Source organism: Hyaloscypha bicolor (genome assembly GCF_002865645.1).
Source record: "Hyaloscypha bicolor E unplaced genomic scaffold K444scaffold_55, whole genome shotgun sequence".
Taxonomy (NCBI): Eukaryota; Fungi; Ascomycota; class Leotiomycetes; order Helotiales; family Hyaloscyphaceae; genus Hyaloscypha; species Hyaloscypha bicolor.
Window position 1 is genome coordinate 154238 of NW_020194557.1, and position 23953 is coordinate 178190.

General features: G+C 49.5%; 7 protein-coding genes across 7 annotated transcripts; 3 read left to right on the forward strand and 4 right to left on the reverse strand.

Moving 5' to 3' along the window:
* Positions 1 to 101: 101 nt before the first annotated feature.
* K444DRAFT_611123 (uncharacterized protein) lies at positions 102 to 443 on the reverse strand (the record flags this gene model as incomplete). The annotated part of the gene is made up of 1 exon (XM_024879882.1): positions 102 to 443. A coding segment is annotated over exon 1 (223 nt), but the record flags the coding sequence as incomplete, so codon positions are not given.
* Positions 444 to 816: 373 nt separating this feature from the next.
* On the reverse strand, positions 817 to 9267 carry K444DRAFT_558586 (HHK1, histidine kinase-group X protein). Its single transcript, XM_024876832.1, has 6 exons — positions 8987 to 9267; positions 6707 to 8934; positions 6498 to 6585; positions 3985 to 6447; positions 1741 to 3887; positions 817 to 1691 (listed from the first exon to the last, which is right to left on the reverse strand). Exons 1-6 carry the CDS (start codon positions 9123 to 9125, stop codon positions 1287 to 1289), a joined length of 7470 nt encoding a protein of 2489 aa, XP_024738808.1. The 5' UTR covers positions 9126 to 9267; the 3' UTR covers positions 817 to 1286.
* A 615-nt stretch (positions 9268 to 9882) lies between these two features.
* K444DRAFT_358379 (FAD/NAD(P)-binding domain-containing protein) lies at positions 9883 to 12410 on the reverse strand. Its single transcript, XM_024872154.1, has 9 exons — positions 12300 to 12410; positions 12152 to 12221; positions 12021 to 12101; positions 11616 to 11966; positions 11142 to 11567; positions 10794 to 11094; positions 10519 to 10638; positions 10446 to 10458; positions 9883 to 10378 (listed from the first exon to the last, which is right to left on the reverse strand). Exons 1-9 carry the CDS (start codon positions 12314 to 12316, stop codon positions 10069 to 10071), a joined length of 1689 nt encoding a protein of 562 aa, XP_024738809.1. The 5' UTR covers positions 12317 to 12410; the 3' UTR covers positions 9883 to 10068.
* A 1930-nt stretch (positions 12411 to 14340) lies between these two features.
* On the forward strand, positions 14341 to 15759 carry K444DRAFT_627951 (duf250 domain protein membrane protein; the record flags this gene model as incomplete). Its single annotated transcript, XM_024882866.1, has 5 exons — positions 14341 to 14483; positions 14541 to 14608; positions 14662 to 14885; positions 14941 to 15348; positions 15400 to 15759. 5 exons carry the CDS (start codon positions 14341 to 14343, stop codon positions 15757 to 15759), a joined length of 1203 nt encoding a protein of 400 aa, XP_024738810.1.
* Positions 15760 to 16942: 1183 nt separating this feature from the next.
* Positions 16943 to 19930, reverse strand: K444DRAFT_558595 (uncharacterized protein). The gene is made up of 2 exons (XM_024876833.1): positions 19794 to 19930; positions 16943 to 19740 (listed from the first exon to the last, which is right to left on the reverse strand). Exons 1-2 carry the CDS (start codon positions 19805 to 19807, stop codon positions 17031 to 17033), a joined length of 2724 nt encoding a protein of 907 aa, XP_024738811.1. The 5' UTR covers positions 19808 to 19930; the 3' UTR covers positions 16943 to 17030.
* Positions 19931 to 20131: 201 nt separating this feature from the next.
* K444DRAFT_586677 (actin-like ATPase domain-containing protein) lies at positions 20132 to 21984 on the forward strand (the record flags this gene model as incomplete). The annotated part of the gene is made up of 2 exons (XM_024877987.1): positions 20132 to 20547; positions 20602 to 21984. 2 exons carry the CDS (start codon positions 20132 to 20134, stop codon positions 21887 to 21889), a joined length of 1704 nt encoding a protein of 567 aa, XP_024738812.1. The 3' UTR covers positions 21890 to 21984.
* A 213-nt stretch (positions 21985 to 22197) lies between these two features.
* On the forward strand, positions 22198 to 23946 carry K444DRAFT_611129 (seryl-tRNA synthetase). Its single transcript, XM_024879883.1, has one exon. It carries the CDS (start codon positions 22259 to 22261, stop codon positions 23783 to 23785), a length of 1527 nt encoding a protein of 508 aa, XP_024738813.1. The 5' UTR covers positions 22198 to 22258; the 3' UTR covers positions 23786 to 23946.
* The last annotated feature ends 7 nt before the right edge of the window (positions 23947 to 23953 follow it).

The following is a 23953-nucleotide window of genomic DNA, read 5'->3' on the forward strand; positions in this document are numbered from 1 at the left end:
ATATGAGTGCATAAAATGAGCCAGGCTCCCATCTCCTTGTTAGCCCACTATATCGTATTCGTGAGCCTCCCACAAATCTTTGTCCCAGCTCTCTGTCTCCCCTCAACAGCCTTAAGATTCGGCATCCCACTGAGGCTGAAGCCGATCTCCCTCTAACTTAGCGCAAAGCTAACAAGACCCTCCTTAGCTCTACACTCATACAACGTAACCACATGCTTCTGCCCTTCAGGCTTGAGTTGCGGGCAGAACAGCTCATCGCGCATCTTCTCATTCAGCAGCTTCTCATCACCAGCGACAATGCTATGCAGTACCTTGTGGAAGTCGACTGCGCTTCCGAAGCCACCTGTTCCGCCTTCATTGTCTACCTGGATGGCGTCCATGTCGAAATGGGGGTTTGCGCCCCACTCTAGTTTCCGCGAGGGCCCGTGACGGTTAGGAGTAAGGGGTGGGAACCGCCTTGTCGGATGTTCAGTTCGGGCATGCGGGCTTTCATGTCAGCCCGTTGTTTAAGGTGGAATGTCACGTTGGCGATACCGAGTGGGTCCCGGATGTGCTTTTTCATATACTGCGAAAGGGTCATTCCGTTGACTCTTGCGATCAACATACCCGTACCTCTGGGCCAGCTAGACCATGCCATTTGTGAGACTCCCAGTCAGGATCCGAGACTGGCTTATGGGAATAGTTACATTGTTCGCTAGGCTCGCTAGAGCTTCCATGTTGGATGAAAGGACTGGCTTTTATTCACCGTCTGAGTCCACGCTGGTGGGGGTGTAAGCTGGCTTGAGAGCTGCTTACCTCCTGAATTGCCATGATCCTGGTAAATCCCTCTTCTTGGAACCACCTTCCAATCCGGTAATAAGGGGAGATATCAAGGTTATACATCTGTTCTTTACCTTGGCTTTAGAACTTCACGTAAAGCGTACGTGCTGTAGCTCATACAATTCATTCATCTCACGTCCTCTCTATATCCACATCACCTGGTATCAACACTTCCAGCCAACGTAAAGCACGCCCCAATATATGAAGAACAGTCAATGAATGCATCAATATGCACAAGGAAAATATCAACACACCAACGCCCACGCTGATGAAGGAAACGGTTTCGTGTATGTTCGTCCATCCTTCCGTCCTTGTATACACATGTTCTCCAGAGAGACCGGTCCGTCTCTTTCGCATCAACTATGCATCTCATCTAAACTCCAACTCTCGTATTATCATATGCAAATATCCGAACGCTCGCTGCGATAAATTCATGTGTTTTTGTGCTTCGGCACCGTCGAAGGCTATTATTTATGTACGTCACCCCCTAAGCCCTTAAGCACATCCTTTGCGCTCTCTTCAGCCTCCGTCATTGACAAAGGCTCATTTTCCGACCTCGTCTGCTTTGTCCAAAAATTCGCAGTGACACTTTTCGGAGACTGTTCTTCGTCATGCCGTGGCATCCTGCCGATATTAGTCTTGAAATTGGCATCCGTACTGAATCCATAGTCTTGTTTATGATCTGTTGTCTGTGCCGGCTGGGAAAGAGGAGAAGGGCTCGTAGCACTGCTAACGCTCTCTCTCGGAGTTGTGGGCGTTGCCGTTCCGGACGAGCCGCTCCGGACGGACGGACTGGTAGAGCCGTTCATTTCCTGCAGGACCTTGTCTGCTACACATTTCGCTTCTGCTTGAAGATTCGGGGTCGGGAATGGCTAAGAAGGATTAGCTGCTGAGAGGTGGAGATGAAAGAAGGGTACGAACCTGTTGAATATACTGATCTAATTTCTTCTTCAGCACATTCGAGCGAACTGGCTTCGCAAGGTAATCGTTCATCCCTGACTCCAAGCATTTTTCTCGATCTCCTTGAATAGCAGATGCAGTCATAGCAATGACTAGTGTTCCTCGAACAGCGTCTATCGGATCTCTTCGAAGCAGTTTGGTGGCTTCGTATCCATCCAGGATAGGCATTTGAACATCCATGAGTACGATGTGATACGGTTGACCAGCTTTAGCCTTCTCCCGCAGACCCTCGACGGCTTGCTGGCCGTTCTCATAAGCATCCACATATTTGAACCCAAGCTTCTTCATAAATTGTACAGCGATCTTCTGGTTCACAGGATTATCTTCTGCTATGCAAATACGCAACTGGTCCCTGGGGATATGAGAGAAGTCAGAATATGGAGTATTCGACCGCGCACGCTCAGTCCTGGCATGCTTCACGATTGAATCTTGTTGGTCGACGCCATTCTGAATATCTCCCGCAATTGCTTCTTTGGCTTTGGGAAAGGTGACGGTGAACCAAGCGGTTGTGCCCTCTCCTTCAACACTTTCGAGTTGAATTTTGCCACCCATCATCGACTCGATAAGTGATTTGCAGATGCTGAGGCCGAGACCACTTCCACCATATTTTCGTGCTGTGCTGGCATCTGCCTGGCTGAACGGCTTGAATAATTTCACCAATTGCTGAGGCGGAATACCAATGCCAGTATCCTTGACCCAAAACGTCAGTTTGACTTGTTCACTTGTCTCCCAGTCGGTCCTAGCACCAATGGTGATGGATCCGTTCTCTGTGAATTTAAGACTGTTCGAGACTAGATTGCCCAAGACTTGATGCAACCGCACTGGATCGCCAAAGATGAGGGATTGAGGAAGATTGATGTCTTGTAAGATCTCGACGTTCCTGACATTCTTCTTGTCCCTGTTGCTGTACGAAACAGATCGGACAACCTCCCGCATCATCTCATCCGCTTTGAATGCGACAATGAACAATTCCATCTTGTCGGCTTCCATTTTGGAGAAGTCCAGAATGTCATTAATGACGGTGAGAAGCAGGTCGGCAGAGACACGAATCGAGTCAGCCATCTCAGCTTGATCTTTTGTTAGCTCACTGTCCCTCAACAGCTCAGAATTTCCGATTACTCCATTAAGTGGTGTTCTGAGCTCATGTGAAACATTAGCTAAGAAAATCGACTTTGCTTTGGCAGCTTCCTCGGCGAGCTTGACATTCCGTAGTGCTTCAGCCTTTGCCAGATTGGCTTGTTTCTCGGCGTTCAGAGCCTTTGCAAGCGCCTTCTTTTGAACATCCACCATTGAGTTGTTGAAAGCGGAAACCTTTTCGACTTCCTTTAGCGTCAAGGCATTCGAGTAACTGATACCGATCTGATTAACAAGCAATTGCAAGACGGTGAGGTTTCGATCAGTGAAGGCGTTCGGTTCTCCTTCCAGATATAGAACCCCCAGAAGCGGCTTCACACCGTGGCAAATCGGGATCGCAATAACAGACTTTCCGACGGGATTTCGAGCTGCCCAAGCCTCACTAACATTGCTAAATCGCTCATCGTGGATCAAGTCGGGAAGAAATACCGTCTCTCTGAAGCGAGTGCAGTAAAGGATAACACCTTCAGCCACGAGAGCTGTCTCATTCAGAGGAATTCCTGGGATATGTGCCACCGCTCCTTTCTCAGAATCGCCGCTCGCTGCAATGCTCCAACTGACTGGATCATCTTCTTCGACGACGATAGCGGCTGAAGTTGCCAGGCCACCACAATTCTGAAGAATAATCTCGCACATCGTCTTGAGGAGTTGGTCCACTTGCAATACGCTCGAGATGACCTGCGAGCTCTCTAAGATTGACGTCAAATCCAGCATATCGAGAGCGGGTAAGCCCGAGCCAACATCAGGTCGAGCTGAAGCCCCTTGCCATTGTCCAATGCGATCGCCACGCGTTTCCGTTATAGTAGCTCGAGTCTGTGGGCGTTCTTCGTCCTCGTTACCTTCTAGCGTGGTGTATTGCACGGGAGCCGAATCGCCTGCAAAGTCTGTTTGAGCAAAAGCATCGGCTGTTCGCTCGTTTTTTGTCGGTCCTTGCAATAGAAGACTGTGTTCCTGTTCGATATATTCAGCAACACCTGGAATCTCTGGTCAGTATTACTCCATTAGGAAGTTGCAATGTTGCAAAACTCGGGGAGCATATAGGAGCACAAACAAACTCGAGAATATACATACCGGTAGCACCGAGATTTCGGTAAAGGGATAGAGCTTCTCGCAGTGACCCCTTAGCTGCTCGCCTCGAGCCGGTCCGCAAGAAGAATCCAGCCAGGAGATAATTTCCGAGCGCCTCTTCGAACACGAAATCATGAGCCGCAGCATGATCCAAACTCTTCTCGTAGGAAGCCATCGCCCCACCATGATCAGCCTCCATCTCAGAGATCTGGGCAGCGAGCAACTCCGACCAACAAAGATAATTGATATCGCTAACAGCTTGCCAGTCAACGATCTTTTTCCGCAGTTCTTTCATCTGAGATGTAACTTGTGCAACGTCGTTGAGAAGCTCGTTTTCCGATGGGCCAAATCTGACATTCGAATGGCGGTTGTCATTTTCGGGTTGGGCTCGTCTCAGTGGATTTTGGAGTTTATCCCACATCAAGCCAGCCAGAGACAAGCCGTGCATGAACATGGTAAATCGGGTATTGCGAGCCGACCAAATGTTATCGATGTTCTCAAGACAAGTCGATCCGATCTCGATAGCTCTCTGGTAATGGCCGTATAAGAATAAGGGAGCAATCTCAATCCCCTCATAAAACAAGAGCGGTCGATCGCTGTTCCTTAAGGAGCTCCTCAGCCAAGCTTTGTACACCTCAGAATTGTGTGAATCGTCACTCATGATCCCCAAAGGATCTCTTGTAAAGGTCTTGCCTTGTAGCGCACGACACACTTGGCGGACAGCGATGCCCATGGTCCCACCACGCGTATCAAGCTGCCAATCTTGAATTTCCTCGATTCCAAAATGAAGAAAAGATTCCAGTTCATTGAGGTTTTCGCTGGCAAAGAATTTGAGATTCCCTAACAAGCCAAAGGTCAATATTGTTGTGATTCTGTTCCCAGTCTGAATGGCATATTCGACGGCTCCTTCCAATTGTGCTACCGACTCTTGCAGGTTGTTCGAAAGATGTCCAATGAAGAGGGAATATGTCGTGCTGCCACGGCCCATTGTATACGGATCCCTCCACCTCGCCATGATTGCCAGTGACAGATTCCCCATTTCAGTAGCGAATTTGATCATGGTAAATCTGGTAATGGCGATCAATGCGAGGTGGAGGTACGCCATTCCGGACTGAGGGAAGTTGCCGCAAGTAAGCTGGGTATTGACCATGACCAATGACATTTGATAGAAGGTCAGCCTGTCCGTCCAGAATGCCGCGCTTATAGTCTCAACTAAAACTGCTCCCACTGCTGCAAGATTAGAGTCTTTTGCCATGGTTCTTTTGATGAGATCATTCCGGTCGATGGACTGAATTTTGATGATCAGGCGTTCGAACTCAGCGTCACATTTCTCAAAGCTAGGCTCGTCCTCCACATCCACACCCAGTCCTGCCAGACACTGCTTTAAGGCTTTGAATGCAGATTGAGAATCGCCCTCTTGTGCGTAGATTCTGGACTGCAAGACCCAAGCAGGAGCCTTTTCGACAGCTGTTCTGGCATTGGAGAAGACGGATGATAGAAGTCGCTTAGCTTCCGAATATGATCCCATGTACAGGTAGCACTCGGCCGCTCTGGTATAGAACTGTAGAGTCTCGTCGTAATACACGTCAATTTCGCCATCTTTCCAGGGATTGTCTTGCAGCAGCGCGAAACAACTTGTGTAATATCTTGCAGCCGTCGACCTCGCTCCACTCTCCGTGGCGGACGTCGCGCAATCGAAAAGCAATTTCCTAAATGACTGCCTATGCTTAACACGCTCTCTGATGATCTCTACACATTCGGAGATATGCACTGCAGTGGTTGATCGACTCCGTTCTTCGGAAATATAATATTTCATGAGTGTTTGGGCGATGATGAAATGCATCTTCGGTCCATTGCACTCGCGAAGAGAGGAAGCGGCTTGCATGTACCGATCATGGGCGAATCTAAATCGATCGTCGTCTTCCGTGGCCACAATAACGTATGCTTGGATGGCAGCTTGAAGACCCTCTACGATATCTTGTTGTGAATGGGACAGCGAGTACGGCTGGCTGAGCTCCTTATGAGGAGTAGAATCGTCGTAATCGAATTCTCCACTTAGAAGTCTCTGCACCAACTCGAAACTGAAACTCGAGCCAATTAGAGAAGCCCAAGCAAGAATTGATCGTGAAGGAGCTGGCAGTTCGTTCAAGCGGCTCGTGACGAACTCATGGTTCAGTATATCCGTATAGCTGGATGTTTCGAAGCGTTTGAAGACCTTGTCGAGGTCATAACACCAGCGGCTCTCTCTGTAATCGTAATATATGCACTGCTTTCGATGGCAAGTATCTAACATCTCTCTCATATAGAATGGGTTGCCAGCACTTTTTGAATGGATGACAGCGGCCAGGGGGATTACCTCCGGCTTTGGCCGCGAGAGGGTTGCCGCGACGTAATCGATCATGTCCTCTTCTGTCAGAGGTTTTAGTGTGACGCGAGTGATACCCACGCCTGCGGATTTGATATACTCTGCCTAAAATTAGCATGGCCAGGCACCAAGGAATTAGGGGGGCGCAAACTGATACCCTCTGTCTGGGGCGGGTCAATGATGCCTCTTATCCGCTCTGGAAGCACCTCATCCGGCCTGTAAGTCACTATTATAATCATCTTCAGGTACCGGAAGAGTTAGCCATTGCTCGACAAAGGTTGTTCCCGAGCATTGGGACAATGCCTCCCGCGATCATTAAGACTCCTTCAAATGGGAAAGGGATTTCCGCCCACTACATACCTTCATTCTAGCAGCCACGATCTGGGTGATCAAATCTAATGACTCGTCATCCGCAAATTGCAAATCGTCCAAGCAAAAGCAGATGAATTTATGCTGTGTGAAGACACGCAGAACGTCCAAGAAGGTGTTCATCAATCGCATCGATTTTGTGGCAGTTCCAGCACGGAGGAAATCTTGAGAACTTTGAGCACCGAGAGATAGACTGTACAGGCTGTTATGTGAGCTCGAAGGGGATGAGTCTCGTTTCTTGGTTTCTGCCCGCAGGCTTTTGTTGTAGACCTGAGATAACGAGCTGGAGTGACCCAGCTTTTGAGAAGTGCTCATTGCACCTAGTAAAAATTCTGGAAGGCCTAAAACTCTGTGGAGAAGTGGCCAAGCGGGCCGAACAAATTGCTTGAGCATGTGGTGGAATGCTGTGTTGGTGTTACTTTCGGAGAAAACTTGCTTAAAGAGACTCGAGAGGAGTTTGAGGACCGGACCAAATGGAGTCTTCTTTGCCTGATCAAATTTGGAGGATGCGAAATATCCTCTGCGGCGGGCTTCAACTTGAACCGATTGAACAAGGCAACTCTTCCCTAAGCCTGCAGTACCTGAGATACTGACCACCTCGCATCGACCTTTCCTTTTAAACTTCTGACTATTTCGATGGCTTGTCAGGCTTCCCACCCCTTCAGAGCTTGGCGACTTCTGTGCTGTGTCTGAATTTATGCCGGAATTCAGGCTGTCTGTTACACTTTTCGAATCTAGGGATAGCGAATTGTTCTTCTCCCAAGGTTTCAACACACTGTTGTGGCGAGAAAGCCCATCTTGGCTATCCATAGAATTGTGTTGTGAATTCGGTCCTGAACGCATTTGACTTGAGCCACTTTTGTAAGAATTCTTGGGCTCTACAGACAAGCCTCCACTCATAGAATTTGATCGCCCGTCAGCGGAACTGGTGTTATCTCCTTCGCTTGAATTATCTCCTCCAATCGCCTGCTCCAAAAGTTCCAGAGATATGCTCGATCCAGAAGAAATGCTCCCTATATCTTGCTTCTGGCCGATGATATGCCGTTTCGCGACCTTGTCGATGATTTTGACAACCTCGTCGTGCTCCTTGGACCTGCCCATCATCACATTTGGTAGGATAAAAAATGAGGAAACATCCTTGGTGGCAATCTGCCAATGCTTCAGAGTTGCTGAATCTCCAACGCCCAGAAGCCTCCTAACCTCTGTCAGGTCATACCGGAGCCCACTCGCAGAATGGTATCGATCACCAATGATCTTCGCTGTCATTTTCTGAATAATTCTTCCTATGACATCAGGAATGTCCATTCTCATGCTCGACACTGACGGCAGCCGTTTGCCCAACACTGCCTGAATAATATCCATTGGTGTTTCGCCATCGAAAGCAGGCTGCTGGGTTAGCATGACCCAGAAGAGAATCCCCAGAGAGTAGATATCTGTCCGACTATCAGGCTCCGCAGGCATACGACCTGTTTGTTCTGGGCTCATGTATGAGAGCTTGGTCTTGGCACCGATTTCTTTAGAAAGTGTAGACCATCCAGTGGAAGTCAGGCCATGTTCGAAAGTTCGTAATCCAGAGCCAAAGTTGATCAATCTAACGCCACCAGTCTCTGCATTCATGTGGAAAGCATCCCCTCTGATCTCGCCATGCACGATCCTTTGGCCATGATGGAGGATTTCGAGGCATTCGGAGGCACCGATGGCGAAGTCAAGAAAAGTCTGTAGAGGAACCTGTTCTTTGGGGACGAACTCCTCCCGGAAAGCCTCGAATTCATCATTCTTGTCCCCCGCCTTCCTGCCTTTATACCAAGCTGGTCCGTAGTCGATAACCCTCGGGAGGTAGTTGGGGCCCGGATGGGCGAAAATGCAGACGACAATTGGGCCCTTATCCCCTTGCTGACTTGGTAAGCGCGTGAGATCTATCGGCCTGATGATATGGTTTCCCTCCGGATCGACTTTCTTGATCAAATTTTTGCAGATGTGGTATGCCCGTTCTTCCCGCAGAGCATGTGCGGATACCCGCGCAACAACGTTGATCGCCCTCGGCTCGATAACCTCTTCTTGGGAATCGTGAGACCCGCTGGCTTCACTTCCGCTCTCACTGACTGCTTTTCGATATCCGATGTGGTTTTGACCCTCGGGGCGTGGGCTGTTGCGTTCCGAATCGGTTCTTGAGAGATTCCCATTACTCGAATTATGCACAACGTCTTTCGTCCCATACACTTGCCTATTATCTCTCAGCAACGTAAGAATCAGAGGAGATGGAAGGGAGAGCTTGCCAGTTGTCGTAAGAAGAGTGAAAGGGAGGTTCCGACTCGTCAAAGGTGTAGCCAGCTATGTGTCGCAATCTCTCGTAGAGCCGTGGCGGAGGATCCAACATCTCATCCCCCAGCGCGACCGTACCGCCATCCATACCTGCTGCTTCTGTCGGGATCTCAAGTCATCTCTTTCGTCTCATTCTTCTCTTTGAGTCACATCAAGGGTTCATACGGCTGTCGACACGCCTAATATGTGCTTTAGGTGGATACAGTGCTCTCCGCGCTGGCGAGCAAAAGGGAGTTCTCACCCATGCAACGGATGATTGGTTGTACCCGCAATCGACGATTTCAAGGCGGTCCTTGGCGCGCTCTCTACGTCATTTTGTTTAGACAGGGGTAGAAGGAACGCTCCGGTGAAGAAAAACCAAAACGGCCTAGAAAGCACACATTCTGGGGCACTTCAGAGGATGAAGATACAAATACAGAGCGACTTTGATTCGATACCCAGGAAAGTCGTCACTTCTGTGCCTGCACACTGTTGCTATATTTATTTGAGAGAACATGGCTCGGGTGGGAAAGTTGGCAATGACGAAATGGTGTCGCACTTCGGGCAGCCGCCACAAAACGTGGGCCGATCAAATTTTCAAAATTCTGCGTATAAAAAAAGAAATACTGCACCGGTCTACAACGGCGATTCGTGCGACTTGACAGATGGAAAGCAAACATTAATGTGGCAAAAGTTTGTCCACTGTCTTCCAAGGTTCGCAATTCTTGACAGCTGGTAAGCCAATCTGGGGGAAAGAACGCATTCTATTTTCTATGCGCAGGTAAATAACGGTCAGCAGTCCTTCAAGTCCGCCTTTTGGTGTTCGCCATGCAGTGTTCAGCTATGAAAAGCTCACAAATGGATATATCCTAGCAAAACACCAGCAAGTTCCCAGACTCTCTTCAGGTTCGACAGATGCTCAAGATTCCCCTTATACGCGCTGAAATTGCGACAACAATCACACTTTTGCTCCAAGCAAAAAATGCGCATGCAAATCTAATACTCTAGAAAACAACCACCTTCCAACTTGGAAATCGAAGTCGAAGCACTCTCTACTTGACACTCTTGGACGACTTTCTATTGTGGGAGCTGGAATGAGCCTTGGACGATGCTCTCTCCCGAGTAGGCAGAGTGCCGTTGGTTCCGTTGGTGAGTCCCGCCTTATTTGCCTCGATGTCAACAATCTTGGCATCACCAGCGGCATCAGCCTTGTCGGTGGCTTTGTTGCGGAAGACATGGTTTCCCTCGATAAGTCGTCGCTCCTCATTCTTGCGGCCGTTGACGAAGTCGGGATAGTTGAGAGTAAGCTCAACCGCACCGTTCACAATGTAATCCGCGGCCTCAACGCCAAGCATGAATGAACTATCACCTTATTAGCACTGTGATCTGAGAATTTGTTACGAGAGCCAAGAGCGAGAAAAAGTCATACTGATCCTGATTGCCTTTTGCTGGTGTTAGCATTGCTCAGGCTGGAAATGTAGGGGGGGGGGGGGAAAACTTGCCGACTTCATATCTCCAGCTTCCGAATCGTCCACGAGAGTAAATGTCCATAGTTTGGAGTTTGGGGAGGAGCTCCTTGAGAACACCTTCACGCTCGAGGGAGGGAGTTGGGTACCCGTGATCTAATCGTCGAATTAGTTTGGCAATTTCGTGATCTAGAAGAGCTATCTCATGAACTGGGGAGCCAAGCTCCAAGGACAAAGACGCATGCAAGCTCCCGTGAAGCCCCCGAGCTCTCAAACAAAAGAACAGCACTTTGGTATGGAAATAAGCTTACCGAAGCGACGGTGATAGGTAGAGACGATCTCATCCTCAGGCTTGATCATCTCAGTGTTGATGAGACCTTGAATGCAATCCTTGAGGAGGTTGGCATGGTCCACAGGCTTCATTGAAGACTCAGAAACTTCCAACATGATGGACCAGTACGGGCCTTCCCTTGGCTCACTAGACTTGGCCTTGCTGCCATCTGCATGATATTGAGTTGCGAGCTTGACAGACTTCTCTGGCTGGTTGTATGGAGAGTAATTGGAGAAGATGGTCGCACGGTAAAAGGGGCAGTCATCTTCTGGGAAGTAGAGCTAAGTGTGGGTTAGAGCAGCCGTCCAAATCATTACAAGCGACTTACCCAGCATTTGTCTCCGATTCTTTCGGGGCGCTCTCCTCGAATACCGACGCCAATGACGTGAGTAGAAGAGTAGAAAAGACCCTTGCTTAAGCTGATGAGCTCCTTGTCTTCCATCTGTTCCACGAGCTGGTCCACAGCCATGGTAGTGATTAACTTCTTGTATCCGATAGTCTTCCCGCTCTTCAAGGTAACGGTGTGAGCCTCAGCATTGACCTTTGAGACCTCACCCTGCTTTCCAAAGCGGGTCTTCTTCTTAGGCAAAGTGTTCGCAACGGCAATCCAGATACCGCCAGTTCCGTCCCGGGCAGGGAATCGGAAGGTAGCATTAGGACCCCAGTTTCCGGCGGTTTTGTTGAGAATGACATTCTTCACACAGGTCTTGACATCTGGTGCGGCAACACGCTCTCCAAGCCAGGCACATTGCATCTGTATCGTTTTAGCAAACGCTGAAGCAAAATATTACTTGGCGCATACCTTCGTAGTTGGGACTGCCCAAACCTTATAGTTGTATGGTCTCATGAACAGGTCGGCAATTCCAGTTCCCATCATTCGGACAATCCATTCATCAAAGTTCGTCGGCTTTGTGTGTGCGGTGCGTGCTTCCAATGCAGCATCGATCATGCCGTCAATGCACTTGACTTGGTCCTCCTTTGGTAGGACGGAGACGTTGTTCTGGAATGGGTATGGGACCCAAAGATTTTTGCAGCGCACGTAGGAAATACGCTCGTGGGTATACCAGTCTTCGGCCTTGGGCAATGCTTCGTCGATACAGTCATCGAAGTACTTGTAGTGGGAGAAGATGACATGGCCACCAACATCGTAGAGCTGCGCCGCAAGGGATTAGACTCTATCTTCACAATTGGAGAGTGGCAGACTCACGAAGCCTTCAGGAGTGACATCTGTGGAGGCAAGACCACCGGGTGTCTCGTTTGAATCGATGATCATCCATGATGGTCCATCCTAACATCGTCAATGTCCTATCTGGCATCAGCGGTGTGAGGAAAACTTACAATCTGGTTGAGGCGCTTCGCAGCACCAAGGCCTGTAGGGCCAGCGCCAATGACGAGGACGTCGACTTGCCTGTAATATAATGTCAGTGGGGATGGAACTTTGAAGCGTAGTAGCACTGTCGTGGTTGCCCGGGGGGGGGGGACGTACTCGTCTGCTGGAGCCATCTTCTATTGTCCTTCAGCGGGGTTGAGAAGCGACCAGAATTCGAAATTTCTGAAGCAGGGATGTGACGCAGATAGAAATCTAGGTTCTGTGGGATTTATGAAGATTGTGGACTCAGGACCGTAAAGGCGCAGAAAAGGCGGCAGCAGCGAAGGGTTGTCGAGGAAGGGCAACTCGAAATTATTTTAGAAATGTTCGAGGGGGGCAACCAAGGGACGACCAGACAGGGGTCGGTCTCCTATTCGAGAAGTAAAGTTTGGCTTGGCGGTGCTAAGCGAACAGGCGATGTGCCGTGTAGGAGAAATGCAAGAAATTGCACCAATCTTGGATTAGCCACATGTACCACACCCCCCTTATCCATTGGCTCCGAGGGACTTCAGCCCCCTTGATATCGAGTTCTGGATCTCGTCTTGAAAATTCGAGGGCAGAGACACGAATGTTACGAATGTCACGAATGTCACCTCGTTTCCGAGCGAGTCTGCAAACTCCGCCAAAAGCAAGCTGAAGTATTCGAGGCCCACCGGTCCCGTAGTGCTGACCGGCAATCCGTATCTAACCCCGTAAACAAGGCCACCCTGCTCGCAAGCTGCTGCAGCCTGGATCGTGGATGTGCATGATGGCGGGAGGTGGTGCGAGAATTCTTGGCACCCGTTGATATCTAGAAGTAACACGAATAATAAGAACAATTGATGGAAACGCCGATGCAACATCCCGCACGCTCTCTGCGGTGCCTTGGGCATCTCAGGAATAGTTGGCCCGGCAAGTGACGGGTCCCACCACGCAAATGAGGTAATTCGAGGATAAGTGGGATGGATGCGTGTTCTCAGCCTCCTCCAGCCTCTGCTTTTCAAGAACGGTTTGCAAATGCAGCTCTCCAGCATATCTGTTTCAACGGGCTCTTCTCCGCAATTCTGGTGACTAATACAGAAATATCGAGCTCGTTTGCCTCACGCAAAATCCTCCGATTGCACAATGTTCGATCACAAAGTGCCCGTCTCGATATCTCGGCGAGGCAATGATTACCAACATGGATGCTTGACCTAAACTCCACCTCTAAATGACACAATCAAATCCAAGCCGGGCGGGACCAATTCTTATTTTACTGACTACTGTGAACTTTGAGGATAATTTGAGGATACATACCTATAACAATGTACTTAACTAGTGCCAACAAAGTCGGTCTGATGCTTGGTTTTCCCAATGTTGGCTTGCGTGGTGGGGTTCGTTGTGCCAGATCGTCCTCAAGACTCGGTGGGACTGCCAAACTCAAGCTCCCGCGTCTAAACCTTTTCCATACTTAGAACGAACGTGAAACCGATCTGCGCGACCCGAATTTGCAACGGGTGGATACAGTAGGGGACACTCCATGCACAGCATGTCAGCATCTCGCTATCAGAATTTTGCACCACGATGATGACGCCAACGTCTGCCAGGACTCCGAATATCAGACGATTAGAGAACTCCTTTGGCGGGAATAGACATCGGATTTCAGTAGCAATGTGATACCGAGGGCGAGCATTGCCAGATCTGCCGTTGAAGATGAAATGGGTCCGTAGCGATTTGATTGAACGGGTTTCATTCTGACCCCCTGAGCATGATGATAGATAGGGGTTCCGCTGAGAGAGTTTCTCATTGCGCGTAAGGCGTGGGCTTGGAGCTGGCTCGCCGCAATTTTAGTGGCAAGCCGAGCGAGTGGGCGTCCCTTCTATAAGCAGATTAGCCTGGTTACTTGTTACGAGTTAGGAGACGGACAGCCACCGTCGCCCGGCCGCCTCCCCTAGGGTTCCTCAACCTCTCTTTTCTCTCTCGGCCTTCTCACCTCAGCTCAATCACAAACCGACCATCGCTCCCCCCCGCGTTATTCTTTCGGAAGTCGACGCAGACGATAGACATCGCAACGAGCCATCTTCGTCGTCCAGTCGTTACATCCTCTTGCTCTTGAGCTCAAGCGCGCTCCTTGACTGCGATCGCGTGTCCTCAACAGCCGCCAAGAATAGCAAACGTCTTCACACCACTTATCGCGAAAATGAGCGAGGAAAAGGTTCGAGTTTCGGGCGAGTCCCCGCGGGCTGCAGACACTCCCATTCTGCCAACGGTCAATCCAGCCGTAGAGAAGAATGAGGCCCAGCAAGCATCAAAGGGGCTGCTTCCTCCCTGGATCTATGTAGTGTCAGTCCCCAACATTTGTACCGCAACCACCTAGGCGGCTCCTAATACTGTACACAGGGTCTGGATTTCCCTTTCGTCCAGCGTCATCCTGTTCAACAAATACATCTTATCGTCTCTGAACTTCCGTATGTCGTAGCCCGACCCAGTTGATCCCCGAGCCTTACTGACGATACTGAAGATTACCCCATCATCCTCACATCATGGCATCTTGTGTTTGCAACAGTATGCACCCAACTCATGGCACGCTTCACAACGCTTTTGGATGAACGGAAAAAGGTGAAGATGACTGGCCGAGTATACCTCCGCGCAATTGTACCAATTGGAGCCGCGTTCAGTTTGAGCTTGATCTGCGGAAATTTGACCTACTTGTACTTGAGTGTGTCGTTCATTCAAATGATCAAGGTAAATTTCACATCACACCTATCCAAATTCATTCCAGCTACTGACGTTGTACCAGGCCTTCACCCCCGTTGCAGTTCTGGTTGTTGGTTGGATTCTACAAGTGGAAAAGGTCGACCTCAGAAAGTTGGGAAATGTCGCCCTGATTGTCATTGGTGTCGCCATTGCCTCGTTCGGTGAAATTGATTTCGTCCTGATCGGCTTCCTATACCAGCTGGGAGGAATTGTTTTCGAGGCAACCAGACTCTGCCTTGTTCAAAAGTTGCTGAATGGCGAAGAGTTCAAAATGAACCCCCTGGTTTCTTTGTATTACTTCGCCCCCGTCTGCGCTGCTATGAACGTCCTCATTGCTCTTGTCTGGGAGGTTCCTAAATGCACGATGGCCGAGGTCTATCAAGTCGGTCTCTGGGTTTTCTTGGCCAATGCATTTGTTGCATTTGCACTTAACGTCTCTGTTGTCTTCTTGGTAAGAAACACACACTCCCTTTCCCTTTCCGCAATATTAACATCATTTCAGATCGGTAGAACTTCTGGCCTCGTCCTTACCCTCTGCGGTGTCCTTAAGGATATCATGCTCGTCGCCTTCTCCATACTTGTTTGGGGAACCCCAATGTCCCGCCTCCAGGCCTTTGGTTACAGCGTCGCAATCATCGGCATGCTGTACTACAAGCTTGGTCAAAAGGAACTCAAGCCATACATCGCCGAGGCCGGCCGCCGCTGGTCCGAATTTGGTGCCAATCGCCCCGTCCTGCGAAAGCTCCTCGTCACCGGTGCCGTCTTCACTACCCTTATCCTCGTCCTCGGCAGCCTGGCACCAACATACGCTCCTGAGTACGACCCAAGCTCCTATCTCAAGAACACGCTTGGCACCTCATAAATCCTCTAGACGAACGACATCGAATGCTCGCAGAATTGCACCTTTTCTCAACTGCGAACGAAGGCGGGTTGGAGTTTTCTACTTGTTTGTAATCCTAGCCACCACCGCACAGGATAAGCACGACAAGCAATTCTGTTTCGCTTGTCAATGGCATTGTTCTAAGCTTCGCCGTACATAATTCGATTTCTACTTTGTGTTCCGTTCATTCTCCTTCGTGGCTCAAACCTGGTTGAATTGAGCTTACTTGGCTTGGGTCGTTGTGCAGCATAGAGTGCGGAGAGCTTTTCTTGTGTGTACGTATAGATTTACTAGTAAGGCGTCCGAAGTGAGGGTTTCTGGCTTTGTCTTTGCGAGCCCTTCATAAAGGGAGGGGAGGTGGGACCAATAGAAAAGCAATATGATAAGATGAAGAATATTTCTGTTCCTCGCTTGTCCTCGTGACGACTGTCGGTTAGGGGGGGAGGCGGGTATGGGGGGCAAGGGGACCTGGTCAGTGATGCGGCCTCCAAGGTAGTTCCTTACAAGGGACATGAATAGCGCAGGGTGGACGACGTGCAACAAACCGGTCCTTCGGGGAATCTACCGCGGACTTAGATGCATGAGATCTCATTCTACCAGAAAGTTTGGGTCATTGAAGTGATGTGGAACTTTTTTTACCCTCACTTAACAACCACAATGTACCAAACCTTCCTGGAACATTAGACATTAAAACATTAGACGCGATGTGCAACCTAGCTCGATCCTCGGATTCACTAAACATTGTTGACCATCGAACCTCGGAATATTCACTTAGCGTCACATTGAGGGAATGTCGTTGAGCCAGAGTGTTTGGAACATTACAAGTAGAATGATGGGCGATAGAGACTTAAGATTTTGTCGATTCACTTTGCCACTTCCAGGACAGTTCCAATGTACAAGAGCTTCTGGAATATTCGAGGGATGTGCGGCAAAGAGCTCAAAACGATGATTTACTCGCGGGCAGGGGAGAGGGCAGATGAAGGGGGGTGACTTGCTGTCGACTCGGCGATCTCATTGCACCAGAAAACTTGGGACATTGAATACGGTGTGCAACAAAACATGGGAGCCGATTCACTCTCGACTTCGAGGACAATTTCAAGGTACCGAAACTTTCCGTGCATCGAGTAATCATCCAATTCGAGGTTCACTCACAACATGACACTGTGCTTCAAGTCAAGTTTATCTATTGAATTGTATTACAAAATTCCAAATAACAAAGATGTCCAAAAAGTCTGGACACTGAAGAACCCAACTCAGTCATCACTAGTCAAATCCAGAACCTCAACCTGCGAGTATCTGTAAACATTACTCCGGCGCTGGAATTTCTCCTCGTCAACTCCTTCCCAGAATGTACCGTCTGTGCTCTCCCGCACCATGGTGTATTTCTTTGGCTTTGGCTTTGGCTTCGGTGGGCTTGCCATCTCGCCTCTCTCGCCAGTCTCGATTGCCGGGACAGCTCTGGAAGCAGGAGAGGAGGCGAGGTCAATGACTTCTGCTTCTTTTGCTCTTGCAGGGACCAAAACGAAAGTGCTAGGCAATGTTGGAAGCCAATCCTTCGCTCTCGGAAGATCAAGTAAATCAGCTGCAGACTTGTCACAAGAAGCCAACTCAAACTGAAAAGGGTCCTCTACCTTCTGGCTAACAGAAGTCCGGAAGGACTGCCACCTTTCGATCTCCTTTTCATAAATGTGAGATCCCAAGTCAGTGAAGTCTAGCTTCTGAGCTACAGATTCAGGCCCCGGCGGTTCTGATATGCTTCTCCTACATGCCGAGCCTCGTCTTTCAGATAAATCTGGTGAGATCTCCTTTTTCGGCGAGGGGCGATCGATGTCTTTGGTGTTCTTAGTTGGTGTTCCAAATTCTTCTGTGGAGGTGTGAGAACCACGGGTGAGGCGGATTGTGGGTGGGAGTTCTGGTTCGGCATCGTAGTCTAATGGCGGAGTAGGAGAGTGTTGGTGTTTTCTTGGCGACGAGGGGGATTCCAGACCTGATGGCGCCGACGAAGCGGGCACAGGAGGGCTTGAGTCAATGTAGATGGCGGTCCGCTTGAATTTCAGTGGGCTGCCGGATTCTGGATGTTGGCTGATGGGTTTGTGAACTCCGGGGTTGGATTGTGGAGATGAGGCGGCTATTGTCCAGGGGTTCGTGTTGGGAGCTGGCTTCTGTGAAATTGCCTTCTTACTTCTGGTCGACTTTGTCGCTGTAGACTTGGTGGGGGCGGCGTGGGTACCAGAACCAGCTGATGATCTTGTAGCTCTCAAGGTAGCTTTCAGGGTCCTACTTGATGTTGTTGTGGGAGCTAGTTGCGAATACGAGGGCTTCTCCAGAGTAGGAGCCAGATAGACTGGACGCAAAGCAGGCTGACTGGATGGAAGAACTTTTTCAGATGATTTGAAAGGGCCTGCATGCTCGTTTTCCTTTCCACTTTCATCGACAGATTTTGTAACCTTGACGAATCGATCCACGGCGCCTTTCGGCATCCCATCCTTCTTCTTCGTAGCTGCTTTCTTGGCAGCGGCTTTCGCTTTGATGAACTTTCTTGGATCCCGAAGGGACTCTTCGTAATCCTCCACTTTCAAGGGTATTCCAACCTTTGCAAGGCTCTCTGGTATCCATGTTTTATCTGGTTGGGTGGGGTCATAGACAGAAGCAGCTCTTTTGGTCGGACTTGTTGATCTGGATCTCGACGCTGCATCCTCTGACACATACTCCTCTATCTGATCATCATCGTTGACTGGTGCAAGACCGTCCCTTCCATAGTCTCCGCTATCGTCCTCTTCGGCATCCAAATCTAGCCCCATAATCTCAGCTGGGTGGTAGATCACCCTCAATTCGGATATTCCATCTGTGCTGAAATGGTTCCTCTTGCCGCAAATAACTCGAACCAGTTCCATCTCGTTCATGGCTGTCAGCACAACATCTCCGTACTCAGAATCTCTCCGACCACTACGGCTACGAAGTTTTTGTACCAGTATCGCGGGAGCTAGACCTCGAATAAACTTTTTGGCTCCGTTTTTGTGAACCCAATCGAAAGCCTCCGCAACGAAAAGTCGAAGGCCTGGAACATCAACTTCGCCGTCCCATCCGATCTCTTCCTTCAGCTTTTGGATTTTGGAAGCAGAGGAGACAACAGGGTGCGTGTAGTATCCAAGTACCTCCTTGTTTGGGAAATCATCTGGAATTCTCAAGGTCTTGTGCTTGACCCTAAAATGCTTGCTCTCGTTCGTCTTAATTTCATGGGCCAAATTATCACGCCAAGCTTCCAACCCGTCGGCATCTGATCTCGAAATTTTGCATAGAGACTTCCCGTAGCCCGCCCTGGCAGCCTCGCAGGCTACCTTGATGCCACAACCAGGTATACCTTCCGTGATATAGTCACCACCGCTCATGAGAGCTATCAAGATCATTCCTTCTCTGTCAAGTGCCGCTTTACCTTCTTTAGTCGCCTTCGCATCATAGACGGATACATGGGTTGGGGATTTATTGCCTCTGGAACCTTCAGGAGACCAATTGCGAAGGGTTCGTCCACAGCCAAACATGAGAGTGTCGACATCTTCGCTGAGGACGGCGTCCACAATCCTTTCCCTCTGTAACAAGGCACATTCAGCTTCCGCTTCTCCAGGGGCCATGTAGAAGGGAAAGCCGAATAACTTTAATAATTGTTTTGTCAACAAATTTGGTACCATTGCCCCATGTTGGCCAGTACGCTTGTTGCGCTTGAAGGGGGGCTTATGCGGTCCATCAAAGATGAACAATGGTTGTATTGATGTTGAAAGGAGGCGAAGAAGGCGATAATAGAAAGTCCGGATTGCCGGGTTGGATCCTCCTTGGCCGGCCTGGGTCTGAAATTGCCAGATTGAGACATCGATTGCAACCCTGAGAGGTCGCCCAGTCTGCTCAAACTTCTCAATAGATAGCTTGGACAAGGCAACTCTTTCTCCTGGCCCAATCTCTCCGTAGATGCTGGGGATGTGAATGAGCACTGGGTCTTGAGAAATGCAGGTGGAAACATTTACCCTTTGATACCCATGATGTCAACATCCAAAACTACTTGCCAGTAGCCAACGCACTATGCGCAGACGGAGAACAGATTCATCTCTATGCACTGTTATTAGCGATCCAAAGTGATAGAAAGTAAAGTATGCAGTGTCGAGAGCAATGCACATAAATCGATTGAAGTTCGACGTTCACCATCGGGTATTTACTTAAGAAAGACTAGCGTCGGCAGGGAAACGAGGGTTTACCGACTCAAGCTGGACCTCCAAAATCATGCATATGGCACGCCAGCTACCATAATCCGGTTCTGAGGATATCTGGAGCTCAGAGACTGCTGCTCTCGAGCAGATGTAGCAACATGTCAGCTCCTAGCGGTCCTGCACATCGCAGTGTAGCTAATATTCGGTCTCCCGCTTCGGGCAACCCAGGAGCACCAGCAAGCCCCCACACCCCTGTACGAACTATCTCCTCTACATTTGGATCACCATCTTCTCTACGCGCCGAAGAAGACATTGTTATTCTAGAGCTCGGAAGCCGTTATCTCAGAGCTGGATTTGCTGGAGATGCTGTCCCAAAAGCCGCAATTGATTTTGGCCCAGAAGAGCAGAGAAGAGCTGGTGATTATAGCAGGTGGGAGGTGGGTTATGTGAGGGGACGAAGAGAGGAGAAATCATGGGGAGAGGCACATGAGCTTTGGAGACCAGATCTGAGGGCTCTGGATTTGGGATTGGTTGGGGATAAGATTGACCGAGCTATTCGAGACGCCTTCACAAAGTCAGTAAGTGCGGGATGCGATTATGGACAGAATTCTAACCGATTTTCTCATAGATACTTGCTTATCGATTCTCGACCGAGACGAATGAGTCTAGTGATACCTTCTGCGCTCCCTCTTCCTCTTCTCTCGGCGGTCCTCGATACTTTATTCACGAATTTCCAACCACCCACCATCTCTTTGATGTCAGCGCCTGTGTTGGCAACGGTGGCGGCTGGGCTTCGTTCAGCTCTAATCGTGGATATTGGATGGGCGGAGACGATTGTGACGGCTGTATACGAATTTCGGGAGGTACAATGCACTCGTTCAGTGAGAGCAACAAAAATGTTCGGGGAAGCAATGTTCAAATTGCTTGCGGATGATATTGATCCTACAAGACCGAAACGTGAATCTGCCGACAAGCGAGCCGATGCGGACAGGAGACATTTGCCTAGCTTTGATGAATGCGAGGAGATAGCAATTCGAATGGCGTGGTGTAAACTCGGAAAGCGTGTTGAAGCCAGGAAATTTTCCCGAGGATTGACGCCCGTCAAGGAAGAGGATGAGCTGAAGGCTAGCATGAGATCACTAGATATCGGTGGAGGTCCGGACTCTGGCTCAATGGTTTCAATACCGCTAAGTTCAACCGATCCTCCTCAATCACTCCTCCTTCCGTTCTCGAAACTTGCGGAGCCATGTGAGAGTGCTCTTTTTGCAGCGGGCACATTGGCGGAGGATCTAGATGATGAGGAATTACCGCTTCATCTCCTGGTATATCGGAGTTTGCTTCAGCTGCCAGTAGATGTACGATCTATCTGTATGTCACGGATCGTGTTTATTGGAGGAGGATCGCTTATTCCTGGCTTGAGGAAGCGTGTCCTGGATGAGGTGGCAAGTCTCATCGATGAGCGGAATTGGGATCCAGTGAAAGGAAAAGCAGTGGACCAATATCGGAGCAATCCCAAGCTACAACGGACGAAGCCAAGGCAACCTGGTCCAACGGAAATATTAGAAGAGCAAGGGGTCATGGAGACACCAACTCCTTCAGCAGCCCTCATAGAGCAAGAGTATGATCCTATAGAAGAGCAATTAAAGAAGGAAGCTGCCAAAGGGAAGCCGCCTGTAGAGTCTGGTCATTTGAGAGCTGTGGGCTCCCTGGGAGCCTGGTCTGGAGGCAGTCTACTCTCACAGATGAAAGTTCCGGCGATCTCGATCGTCGAACGAGAACAATGGCTTCAACACGGAGCTGCAGGTGCTTCAAAAGCCACTGATATTAATGTCGTTACTGCCCATCGACAAAGCATGGGAGCGGGTGCATTTAAATCAGGAGATCGATCTAGCTTTACCTTGGGATTGTGGGGATGAAAAATAAATAGAGCCTGAAAGCTTTCCAACTGAAGGCACTGGCAGCCCTTTGCTAGTTGGTCGAATGCTTGTACACCAAAGATGCCCCTGAATTCAAAAGATACATTTTCAAATTGTTTTTCCCCTCTTAACACGTGATCACCAAAGTTCAATTCTATGGGAGCCCCATCTGCAGGTTGAAAAACATTGTAAAAGTAAAGGAACCACCTTCTAATTGGCCTGAAGCTCACTTCCTGAATCTCTCAGATAACTTCGGGTATTTAGGGGCTGCGGAAAATGGTGGTCTGATGTCCTTGCTCGGCCTTGCTCAAAAGCTCACGGGTTCCGCAGCCTCGATGCAAGTTTTAATGACCGCTAATTCACGACAAGATGACAACACCACAACTGTCCTTCAAATGCCTACAATGCCATCTGCGCGCCATTCCAAGGGCCCCGCGGCGCTTGTATCATGCCTCCGCATATCTCCTGGCTGATCTTCCAAGGCCTACGGTCGCACCGAAGATCTCAATTGACATCAAGCACATCCGCCAAAATGCAGCTCTCTATGAGCAAAACTGCCTGGAGCGCAACTACAAAACCCAATCCACCTACCCTGCAAGAATAAACGCGCTCCTTGAGCAATGGCACATCCACCAGCGCGAAGCCCGTGGTTTAAGAGAGCGGAACAATCGGCTGAAGCTGCAGCTCGCAATTCCTACTACACTTCGAGACGAGGATTCCGACGAGGCGCTGGGCCTGAAGGATATGACAAAGGAGCAATTGATCGACGAGGCCCGAGCACTGAAAGAGAAGATATCCTCAATTGAAGAGAAGGAGTCTGCTGTTCAGTCCGAAATCGATTCTCTCGCAGCAGCAATCCCAAATCTCACGAGCAAGGAAACGCCCAGAGGCAATGAGCCAAAGGTGGTTGGCTACATCAACGAACATCCCGAACCAGACCCTTCTTCTTCCGATCGAGTCTGGCGGTCACATGTACATATTGGCAGCGAATTGAATCTTCTCGACTTCGCAGGCGCGGCTACGACAAGTGGATGGGGATGGTATTTCCTACTCAACGAAGCTGCACAACTTGAACAGGCATTGGTACAATATGCGCTCAGCGTAGCCCGGAAACACGGCTGGGGAATGGCGAGCCCACCCAGTATGGTATATAGCCACATCGCAGCAGCGTGTGGATTTCAACCGCGAGATCAGAATGGCGAGCAGCAGATTTACAACATCCAGCAGAATCCCAATGACGTGGGGAGGAAACCAGAGCTGAGTCTTGCGGGGACGGCGGAGATACCGCTTGCTGGGATGAAAGCGAATACTACCCTCGAAGAGTCGGATTTACCGTTGAAGCGTGTCGGTGTCTCTCGTTGCTTTCGGGCTGAGGCTGGTGCAAGAGGGGTTGATACGAAAGGTTTATACCGTGTTCATGAGTTTACGAAAGTCGAGATGTTTGCCTGGACAATGAATTCTACGGAAGCCTCTACTGCAGTCTTTGATGAGATCCTATCTATTCAAACCGAGATCTTGCAATCGCTAGGACTGCACTGCAGAATCCTAGAGATGTCTAGTACGGATCTGGGAGCATCTGCAACGCGGAAACGCGATATTGAGGCTTTCTTTCCGGCCAGGCCAAAGGATGATGGGTGGGGAGAAGTCACGTCTGTGAGCACATGCTCAGATTACCAGAGTCGAAGGCTGGCTACAAAAGTCGATGTCCGGAATCTCGGGGGCAAGATTGCCTTCCCTTATACCGTGAATGGTACTGCTTTGGCTGTCCCGAGGGTTTTAGCGGCGATTTTGGAGAACGGGTGGAATGAGAGGAATCTGGAAGTCAAGATACCCGAAGTGTTATGGCCGTGGATGGATGGGATGAAAGTCATTAAGCAGAAGGAAAGGCTGCGGTAAATAATGTCTTATGTGAAAATTTCTGTATATTTCTGGCCCGGAGAAGTTGTATATACACACACAACGCTGCTATGCTCCAATTCCAACTCTTCTCCAGAGACTTCGAACTACCAAGGTCCTGAAAGTAAATCTCAATTCACATAAATACAACAGATGAAACCGACAGGC

Bases quoted from the DNA above. Each gene is read 5' to 3' on its own strand.
- K444DRAFT_358379 (XM_024872154.1), bottom strand. The intron at 12,102-12,151 runs GTAAGTTTTCCT...TGACGATGTTAG, and splicing joins CGAAGCGCCTCAACCAGATT to GATGGACCATCATGGATGAT. The intron at 11,568-11,615 runs GTATGCGCCAAG...AAAACGATACAG, and splicing joins GGGCAGTCCCAACTACGAAG to ATGCAATGTGCCTGGCTTGG.
- K444DRAFT_558586 (XM_024876832.1), bottom strand. From the start codon at position 9,125: ATGGATGGCGGTACGGTCGCGCTGGGGGATGAGATGTTGGATCCTCCG. The intron at 8,935-8,986 runs CTCTCCCTTCCA...ATAATAGGCAAG, and splicing joins TTCTTACGACAACTGGCAAG to TGTATGGGACGAAAGACGTT. The intron at 3,888-3,984 runs GTATGTATATTC...CAGAGATTCCAG, and splicing joins CCGAAATCTCGGTGCTACCG to GTGTTGCTGAATATATCGAA.
- K444DRAFT_611129 (XM_024879883.1), top strand. From the start codon at position 22,259: ATGACAACACCACAACTGTCCTTCAAATGCCTACAATGCCATCTGCGC.